This window comes from Anastrepha obliqua, chromosome 1, assembly GCF_027943255.1.
Source record: "Anastrepha obliqua isolate idAnaObli1 chromosome 1, idAnaObli1_1.0, whole genome shotgun sequence".
NCBI classification, from domain to species: Eukaryota; Metazoa; Arthropoda; class Insecta; order Diptera; family Tephritidae; genus Anastrepha; species Anastrepha obliqua.
In genome coordinates, this window is record NC_072892.1 from 153,439,305 (window position 1) to 153,450,391 (window position 11,087).

Genomic DNA, 11,087 nt, shown 5'->3' on the forward strand with positions numbered 1-11,087 from the left:
CACTCAAGAGGAAAATTACACTGTGCCGCACCGCACCACAACACACAGTACAGAGGGTAGGGAGTATTAGAGTAGCACTCATAAGAAGTGGGCATCGGCTGGTGGTGAGTGAAACGGATTGGATGATTGGAAGGTTAGCATAGCCTTTCTTTTTTATTTATGATACAATTTCGATTGGACAATTGTAAGAGGTAATTATGTGGACTTTCGTTTTGAATGAAATTTTATTAATTATGCCATTACAATGTTCCGGTGGTGGAATAGGATCGTAGCTGAAAAATTAGTATAAAATCTAGAGTAGTATCTACAAACGGGTTAGTTGTAAATTGTTACAAATTCGCGACAGTTCTATTGCCGGTTTCGGGCGCATAACTCTCCTATACGCTAAAAAATATACCTAGTTGGTTTTTCTACTCGTACAATCTTCGATATGTGGCAGCTTCATTTCGTTTTCTGTACATTGCTGTTGGGTGCCTTACTTGGCACACCCGCCTCAAATGCTTTATTAGCAGATGCAAAAACGGATACTGTTACGCCCAGTGTAGATCCTTATTTGAATACTCCATCACATCAAAGTGCCGTCCATACACCGCGTCCCAATGTTGCCGCTCAATCTGCGTCTGATTGTTTCACCAACTCGCTTAATTCAGATTCAATCTATTGTCGGGGTTCGCGCGCTATACGCAACGTCATTAATAATTTGAATCGCCGAGATAAGCCGTTAGTGCTTATGCGTGGCCTCGAGATAGTGCCAAGTACACGTGCAAGCAACGTTACACCTGCGGAGGATGCGCTTGAGAGCGACGACTCCTTCTTAGGTTGCATCTCGGAGTATTTACGTAGCCATGAGTTGAATATAAAATTTTCCGATTTACTCGCCGATGAAAGTGAACATTTTTTGGCGCGCGATGCAGAGCGGAATGGCGCCGGTAAAGCAGATGATGTTCAAGGTGGGTTTTCAAAGGGAGGATTTGATTTTGCAGATATGAAAAATGTGTTCGATATGCTGAGTCTCGAGCCGAAACTCTCTTAGCTCGCAAAAGAATTGGCAAAAAGTGTTTGTTTAAGTGAAATTTTAGAACAAAGTTTTTCGTGTGAGTAACTAAGTAATTTCGAGAACTACTGAAGTGATACGTATTTATATAAAATATTGCTCCACCAGTTGTCATAAGAAAGTATGAAATATTAGCTTTATATGATCATTTTTTATTACAGTGCTGGCGAAAAAGTTACGTGCATACAAATAATTCAAATGCAATGTAAATTTTTAAGAAACTAATAGTTCGACGCTTATAAAAGTCAATAGAGTTGTAGTTCTTCTTCTTCTTGATTGGCATGATAACCGCTTAGGCGATTTTTGCCGAGCTTAACAAAGCGCATCAATTGTTTCTTTCTCGTGCTAACCGGCGCAGTTGGAAACACCAAGTGGAGCTAAGTCATTCTCGCAGAGCGAGCGTTCCACGCAGAGCGGGCCTTCCTCTGCCTCTACCACCCCCAGCTAGTACCGCAACGAATACTTTCAGAGCCGGAGCGTTTGTTTCCATACGCACGACTTGACCCAGAAGAGGTACCCGCCGACTTTGCCCGCATTGCCAGTTTTGTTTTGTGCCAAAACACAATTACAACTACTGGACCGGACTATCAGAAACAGACAAACACTAAACGACATTCATCCGGACATTCGGAAACCTTTACCATCTTCCCAAACTCCCGACGCCTGTATGCCGTTATCGGAGACCAACCACCACCTATTGCAGACGAAGAGCTTCAGCTACCTAGTGAGACGGGACCCTGTCATCTATTCAAATGCCCTATCAAACCTACTCACCTAACACCCCTCTCCTGGACCGAACCTATCGAAATAGTAGGTTTTCTGGGTCTACCGTTAGATGAATTAGGCCAACACGACCGGTGACAACATCGCACTGACAGGGTTAAGTGAGCTGCTACAACAATAATAAAAACAACTGCATTGCCAGCCGGATTCTTCAAGAAAAACGGTTCACTCTCACCACCACACGAAACAAGAAAGAGTGAGCTGAGGTGAACGCATGAAACGCTGAACTATCACTCGATGATTCCCAGTTTCCCTATTGCGATAATTATTATTTTTTTACCAAGCTCTCTCCTCTGATGGGAGAAGATGATTATTTTCTAAAAATCATTATTCACTTGCTGTTGTTGTAAGACTTATTCTGTGACCACTCAGCGCTAAGTATGATTTGCTGACTATAAAGGCTGTACCAACTATTTCTTGTAGCTTCGAAATGCCATTATCGAGATCGGATAAAAACTTTGCGCACTTTCTAGATTAGATTAGATTTGTGGGGAGTTGGGCAAGTTCAATCACTCAGTCAGGAGGACCATTGTATTGTACTACATCCAGATGGATCACACTGGAAGGAATAGAGAGACAGCATAGATAAAAAGTGGATGATAGGACGGAAAAATTGGTTTGAGGTCACTCTTCCGTAAATCTTTTGGAATCATAGATGCATCTTAATATATCCAGAAGAGAAAGAGTATGAACTTTATCCATACTCAGGACATTACAGCCCTACAGCCCAAGACTAATTCTAGAAAACGCCGGGCAATTACACAGAAAAAGTATTCTCATTCTCACGACAGGTTAGGCGTATTGGGTCATCAATGATTCCCATGGTAGCCATATGCTGACCACAAGCATTGTGCTCTGTGATTATACCCACCAGTACTCTTAGGTTCTTCCTACTAAATTTTAGGAGAAAGGACCACGATATTCATATTTGAACAACCTCCATAAAACTCGTACCATTCTAGAAAAGTTTTTCAATGGATTTTCGCTCATTGCATTAGGAATCTATTCACTTGTACATAAATTGACGGAGTCTATTTATAACGCTTAGGGATATTATTCTGTTGTCGCCTGTCTGTCTATTCGGTAATTATGGTATATATCCACAGAAATCACATAGATGCCGCGAGGTATGAATCCAGGTTTTACGCCTTAGCATGACCCGATCTATGATTGTCACGATGTAGAGGAAGAGAAGAGCATCTAATTCCTTTCCATATCCTAAACGAAATTTGCGACGGTATTCGCTTTTAGTTCGCATATTATCATTTCCTACGTACGTACACCAACGTTCCAGAGTTGTTCTCTCTGTATTTCACCTCTCGCAGTTGAGGAGGATGTGCTCCGCATGATACTTTACAGTAAGCAGTTGTGTAATGGAATAAATTTTGGTCATCAGTTGCATCCCCGTTCTCAGAAATGCGCCAGTTTCTTTCAACTCGTTTTTTTATGTATGAAAAATTCTAATTTATGACAGCTAATTTTAAACCCCGGAAAAAAAATATTCAGTACACTAATATGGTAACGAACTAAATTGGACCAAAATGATACTTTTCAAAATACACCGCCTGAGTGTCACCTGGCATGAAAAAAACTAACTTTTCATTCCTCTTTCGAATCAAAAAATTTCTTTAAAGAGAATAGTAGAAAATGTTTCGCAAAAGCATTGCGGTAGCCTTACATCCTTTCTTGGCTGTTTGGCCGAGCTTAACCTCTTATTTGTGATGCGCGTCTTAATGTTGCTCTAAATATGGAAAATGTTTTGCCTCCAAGCGGAATATACTTTTTCATCGCAGAAATACACCCGGAGGTGTGGCATTACCTACCGTGTAACGACCGTTATTATAAAAAATCGTTTCTATAATTTTTTGTACTTTGTGTTCACAGTGATTTTCGAGTCCGCGCCCTATCAAATGTTAATCACGCACCAACTTTTCGGCTACGGGCCTATTTCCGAGATGTTATTTTTGAATATCAATACCTACACCTTCAAAATTACTCCGCACCTATTTTTATAAATTTCTATGTGAGTTATCCATTACTCGAAACAGCGCTGGAAATTTTCTTCTGCCGACTTCTTTCGAGACGCGTGAAGAACGACGTAAAACTACCGAAAATAGATCAAACGACTCGAATGTGCAGGTAACATTTCTTTTATCTGGATTTTAGGACATAGGAGCACAGATGGAAATGAACGCACAGAAGGAACATAACCGGTTTCAGTTGTCCTCACCTTAGACATTGGTGTCCCCATAACCGTTGTTTAAGGAAAACTGCACAGTTTCTTTCTTAAAAAGGCGCAAGACAGATGAGGTTATATCTTATCGGGCGCGACCACTCTGGCCTCAGGCCTACGACAGAAGCAGGATGCCTAAAATACTGGGGATCTCCCGCCACTCAATTTCCAAATTCATATCGGTGGTCATCTATCACTAGGTGATCGGAACTCATGCGGAGGAGCTTAGTCTTCCGGCAGAGAAAGAGACTATTGAACACTTTCTTTGCAAATGTCCGGGTTTGGTGGCTAGGCGGTTGGACTTCCTTGGTGTGCCTTTCGCAGATAGCCGTGGGCAGTTTTCCAGCTTCGATCCCATTTCTCTCCTCCACCACATCAACAGCACTGGATGGCTGTAGATGGGTTTTCTTCTTTTAAATTTTGAACTCTTTCGCAAGTAGTTCTCTACATTGTGTACTACTTGTAGTGTTTTTACAGAAAAGTACAGAGAGGTATTGTATTCGAAAGAGAAGATTTCAACCTAAGCAGCTGGCTATTGCAAGGGTTTAGCACATAAGTACGCCCTTCTTCTATAGCAGCATCAGTCTCGTTATTTAAAAGGCACCCCTGGCATATTTAGATATTATATATTTATAAATAGATAAGAATATGGTCTCTTAACCAGTTAACTGTGGCGCTCCCATTTAAAAGTGCGCACAGTTTCGTGTCGCCAGAATTGAGCTATGACGAGTATAGTCGTCAATCACAGAGTAAGTTGCGCTGGTAAGATATTGGATGAAAAAGATGGGTTAATTTTATAAAATTGGGGACAGATGAACTAAAAATAAAAAAATAGTAATCTACAGAACTTCTGGACAACTTTATAATATTTTCGCACTTGAAATTCTTACGTTGCACTGTACTTATTTGATAGGAACCGCCGACACTTGGTAAGATATGCACTGGCACACACGAGTTACCTTTCTAGTTTATAAATCCACTTTTTGACTTTTGCCTTTGCCCCTTTTAGGTTAACATCTAAAAAACGTTATCATCGCACATAAATAAATTCATTATGCGAACTGGTGAACTTTTTCAACCAGTGCATACGGGGAAGCATGACATCATCTCAAATTGTTTATATTTTCTATTTGTTTGTTTTATTCCGGCATAGCCTCAAAATATTCTAAACATCTTGAAATTTGAGAATATGTTTAGTTTTTCTCAAAAATTGTCATTTAAATAGCCAATGGTCACTAATTTATACGCATGACGAGTATACTCGTCAATCACAGTTAACTGGTTAAAGGGATGAGATGATTACATTTTTGATGTATTACATTTTTGATGTCTATATTGGCAGTACCTTCTTTTCGATAAACTCATATAAGGTATGAGATCAAACGTACACTGCTAATCAAGCGAATTGTGGATTTCACTTTTTTTAATCTCATATTCATCATTATTATAGGAATTATTTTTACGAATATGATCGGTAAATATATTTGTATAATTTTCTTATATTTCGAACACCTTTAAGAAGTGAGTTTGTGATTATTGTAAGCGGTGTTAATGTGACGAAAGTCTGCACAGCACATCGCTATTTAGGAAACATTCTATATCATTTGCAATGTGTCAGTATGCAAGCTCGCGACTACTATACTTGGGCCTTGCCTACTGTGATTCAGATGAGGAATAGTTTTTTGGTATCTTTGGACAAAATAAAGAAATAAAGAATTGCGCTTTTTTAATATCCATTCTTCAAAGCAGAAGTTGGTCTTACTAAATTTTTTTGTTGCTGATAAACCCTCAATTAGTTTCCATTTAAAAAGTCCGGATTTATTTTTTATTGCCTGTTATGTAGATATTATTGAGCGATTCCATGTCAACTGATTCAACTATTTTGGACATTGCAGTCAATTCTTGTGAGAACTGATTTATTTTTAGGCTTGAACTAGAAGCTTTTATAGCGAAATATTGCAGCAAAAAATTTAAAGTTATTAAATAAAAAACAACAAAAAAAAATCTCGGAAAAAAATTTAAAAGAAATTTATTTGCTTAAATTTTTGGAAAAATATTTTTTTTTTGCATTAAAAAAAAGCCCAGAGAGTTTATTTATTTATTTTTCATAGCTGGGAGTGATACTTGCAAATTGTATAAATATTAAATTTAAAAAAAAATGTAATACGAAATTGTTAGAAAAATAATTTTGATTTCCCACTTCTAAAAAACACGCAGGTAAGATTTATTTTTTTATTTTTTTCCATTGATAGCTAGGAGTTTTTATAGCTTTCCAGCATTTCTTTTTTAAGCCTTAGAATCAAATATTCTTTATAAAAAAAAGGCTCGCCAAAAAATGTTAAGCTACTAAATTAAAAAACAAAAATTTGTGGGAAAATTTGTATATACAGCTGCGGTAAAAATATTAGGGTGTTACGAAATTCAAACTTTAAATAGTTTGAAAAGAACTAAATTTTTTGAGCACATAATAATTTTACTTAAAAAGCGACACACAGGAATAATCTTTTGCATTTATTTGCAGGAATGATTGAAGAGTAATAAACAATTTTTTAACATAAATAAAAAAAAAAATGGTGGGCATACGAGGGATCTCGCACAGCTTCTCGTTACGCGCTAGTGAAACGACGTGTAAGATTGCGGTCGTAGTTTTCACCTGAAACACAAAAGAAAACTATTGTCTTATTCAGAAGGCTTTCCCGCATATAGTAGACTACTCTTGTATAAAAATATGAAAAAAATGAACACATAATTAATTATTGAAAAAAGTGCTTTTTTTGCTTTTTTTCAAAAAAGGTGTTAAATAACATTAAAAATGATTTTTTTTTGTATTTGGTTAGTTAATTAGTTGCGCATTTTAAAGATAATATTAATAAAACGATAACTCTTGTCGTTTTTTTTTTAATCTTACACGCCATTTTCAAAAACATGGTTTTGAGAAAACGTGTTTAAAAGTTTTCAGAAGGTAGACAGTATACTCACACAGGCCTGTAACTCCGAAATCACTTTGAATTCCGCTATAAAATTTTGAGGGCATATTCTCCTATAGTATATCTGTCGATTGTAGTAAAAAAAAATCATTTTTGAAGCCGACTGATAAGAGGCCCCTCTTAATAAGTTATTTCAGTGAAAATAGGGTGAAAACAAAAAAATTAACTTAAAAATGTAAAACAAAGGTACTTTTAATCCATAACTATGCTATTTAACTAGTGTGTTAATACTTTGTTGAGTATCCTTTATTGGCAATTACGACCGCAGGCGCCTTGGAATAGAATCCACTAAATCCTGGCATCTAGTAATCGGAATTCCCTCCCAACTTTCCTTTACCACCATCCAAAGGGCCACATTACTAGTTGGATTGCAAGTGTGAACTGCCTTTTCAACATGAAATCCACAAATTCGCAACTGGTTTGAAATCTGAAGACTGTGGGGGCCATTCCATGACGTTGATGGTGTTGTCCCCAAGCCATTTTTTACCCATTTTGTTCGTGTGCTTGGGGTCATTGTCCCGCTGGAAGACTCTTTTTAATGGCACTTCATCCTCTGCATATGGTAGCATTACATTTTGCACGATATCGACGTAGATGTGCTGATTCATGACCGTTATAATCCAATGAATCGGACCTACTCCATAATAGGAAAAGCATGCCCATATCATAATGCTGGAACCTCCGTGTTTAATGGTTTTTTTCGTGTACATCGGTCTATATTCTTCATTTGGTGGTATGCTAACTTAACTACGAGAATCAGTCCCTCCATATAACACGATTTTGCTCTCATCTGTCCACAATATGTTTCTCCACTTTTTCACTGGCCAATTGGAGTGTGGCTTAGCAAATTTCAGGCGTTTCGCTGTGTGTTTAATGGTCAAAGGCGGAACTTTTCTCGGACTGCAAGCGCTCAAACTATTTTCTCTCAGTCGAGTGCGAATGGAGAACAGATGCGGCAAAATTTAGGTCCTTTTTAAGCTCCGCTGCTGGCTTGAATGGCTACTTCTTGCTCTGTCTAACTTATCATTTGACGAGTAATGGCGACATAATAGGTTTTCGTCCACGAGACTCTACTTTTTGGAAAAACTTAATAATCATTTTGTTTGAGCAGCCCAGTAACGGACTTATTTCGGCGAAGGTTTTGCCCTCCTCAAGCATGTCCTTTTTTCTTCACTGCAGTGCTTTCCGCGACACATATTTGAAAAATATATATTAATTAGATGTTTTATCTGGTTTGGCTTTTAAAAAATCACCTTTTCTAACAAAAATCTGTGTTGCCCAATGATAATTTTCGCCAAATGCTTTTTTTTTTGACAAAAACATATGATTGGTGCTATTATTTTTACCGCGTTATTGTGCATTCCCCTTTCAATTTTGCTTCTTTTGAGAAGAACCGTTCACATTTCCCTTCTGTTTTTTGCTCTCCCAAATCAAAGAGACTGTCAGTAAGACAAGAGAAGAGTAACTGCAAGCCAAATTCCTTTTAGTCAAATTTTACTGCGAAATAGAGTGAGCTGCTCGTTTGGTGGTATTATTTTCAACGGCACTGTATATTTATGTTGCGATTTTTTTGAAAACTAATTTTTTCGCCACTTTTTGAAAAATACCCTATCCCTAAGATTTACAATATTTATATTTTTTTTTCAGTAATAGCTGGGTGTGTACTCAGGAATGCCTGGAAATTTCTTAATTATGAAATAAAAAAAATTTCGTGGAAAAAATTTAAAATATGTTTTTGTTACAAATTTTTAGGAAAATATTTTTTGCGACTTTTAAAAGATTTTTTTCCAATTTATAGCTAGTAGTTTTTATATCTAAATATCTTCAGCCCTTTCCAACATTTCTTTTTTAATTCTTAATTTCTCGCAAAAAATTAAAAATTATCATAAAAAAATTTAAATTTTGAAAACTTAATGATAAAGCAATCTTATATGTTCAATCTCTTTATGATACAATCATTACATACTTTTTTTTAACGCTCCTTGATCCGCGTAAACAGGTGCTGCCCAACTCACCATACATATATTCTAATGTATGTATGTACCTCCTCTTTTAAATCAAATCAATCGGAACAGTTCAATCAGCAGTTTATTGTACGCTCTTCTGAGCCTTCCTTGATATTATCCAATCCATTTCGATTATTTATTTGTTGAGTTGCATTGCATATTTTATAATCGTTCACTTTTCTTCTAAAATATACCCGCACAGAAGGACGCAAGAAGGACAAAGGGCAAGGCATCATCTTGGCTATGGCACTGATGTTCGGCAAAATGATGGCTGTTATGGGCTTGGGAGGAATTGGTGCAATGGCAATGAAAGCACTCGGCGTTGCAATGACTGCTTTGATGATGGCCGGATTGGTGGGTTTGAAGTCGCTAACTCAGCAAGGACACGAAACTAAACATAGCGTACAATATCTGACTGGAGGCGAAGGACATCATCACATGCGACGCAGGCGAAGCAGCTACGATCCATTGAATTTGTCCTATCGCGGCTGGCGGCAACAGCAGCAAAAAGTGGACGGAGCCTAAGATTGAATAGAAAACCGCAAACATATAATAATTTATGAACTTAGATAATAATTTATTTATTTATTAAAAGAATTTATTTATTAATTAAAGCAGTTTATTTATTTATTAAAGTAATTTATTTATTTATTTTAGTAAAGTAAAAAATGCTAAGCAATAAAAATGGATTCTCTTATAAGTGCTTATTGAAAAGAAATTGTTTGGAATATTAGAGCTGATGAGTTGCTGCAATTCGGAGTTGAACATATTTTTTGCGCAAGCTATAGACTTCTATATCTTCTGGACAATATCTAATTTGCGAGAAGCCATGCAAACTCTTTCAATATTTTCAGTCGATATTTTCCACAAATTGCAGAAGTTTAGCAACAAGTGCGTTGTGTTTGTATATCAACATTTCATTTTTCATTTATTATTTATTATCCGCTTTTGCGCTGTGGATTTATTTTCTGCTACCTTTGATGGCATAACCAGCTTGCCCTTACAGGCGACGGCACCACGGCATTCATCGGACGCATACCTCAACAATTTCATTTCTTAGGCGAGTAGCTGCTGTAGCTGATTTGTAATTTTTTCCGTTCCGACACAATGCGCATAATTTTTTCTCGCTTGGCCAGAATAACTTTAAGGCGTTCGAACATCGATTTATTAAACACACATACACACGTACATATATACATACATACTATATATTTATGCATTGCTTATGTCGCACAACAGCACTCCCGTGTATGCCAGTGTCACACTTCACCTCCTCGCTGGATTGCCGCATTGCCACATCGCATCATTTTACGCTTTTTAAGAAATCGGTGAAAGTTTTCTTGTTAGCATTTTTTGTTACGCTGCGCTTCTTATACTTTGTTTTTTTTTTTTTTTTTGTTTGTGGGTTAATTCGTAAGGTATTTAGGTATTTCTTTCATCGTTTATTTATTTATTTTTTGTTAAATTTTTATTGTTGACATTTTTTCCGAATATTTTTTTGTAATTTGTTGATTTGTCTTTCTTTTTGCACGTTTTCGTTTCCTTCGATTTTATCTTCCTATTATTTACGTTATTTTTATTATACACAGTTGCTGATTTAAAAGTTTCTTTTTCGTGCGTTTTCCTATGCACAGCGGAAAAATATTGAATATTTATTTACTTTTCTTCTCATTGAATAATTTTTGTATACCGCCAGTCTATTACAACTTAACATAATTTTGTATAAATTTACTTTCACTCTTTTCACAAAAGAAAAAGAAACAAAAAAAAAAAAAAGACAAAATACAATAGATTAAATTATGATTGCAGCTATCTGTTGGTTGAATGAAACAATTCGGCCTCATAAACGGCATTCTCATAAAAATCTTAAATAGTAGCAAGACTCGTGCGGTGATTTAGATGCCTTATCTGAACTTCGGACTTGGGCTGTTACCTTAATTTCCGACTGCAGCAGAAATTTCATAGCTTACATTTCAAATTAAACTAAAGTTATGCGAATGTCCAGATTCTTAACGACAGTGGAC

The 11,087-nt window shown here is 36.6% G+C and overlaps 1 protein-coding gene across 1 annotated transcript; it reads left to right on the plus strand.

The window, feature by feature from the left end:
* The first annotated feature begins 430 nt into the window (after window positions 1-430).
* Window positions 431-9,588, plus strand: LOC129237829 (uncharacterized). Its single transcript, XM_054872784.1, has 2 exons — window positions 431-950; window positions 9,266-9,588. Exons 1-2 carry the CDS (start codon window positions 431-433, stop codon window positions 9,586-9,588), a joined length of 843 nt encoding a protein of 280 aa, XP_054728759.1.
* Window positions 9,589-11,087: the final 1,499 nt, after the last annotated feature.

What these genes read in the sequence shown, in the direction of transcription:
- LOC129237829 (XM_054872784.1), top strand. Translation starts at nt 431, where the DNA reads ATGTGGCAGCTTCATTTCGTTTTCTGTACATTGCTGTTGGGTGCCTTA. An exon ending in TAAAGCAGATGATGTTCAAG is followed by an intron (nt 951 to 9,265) that starts GTGGGTTTTCAA and finishes ATACCCGCACAG; the next exon opens with AAGGACGCAAGAAGGACAAA.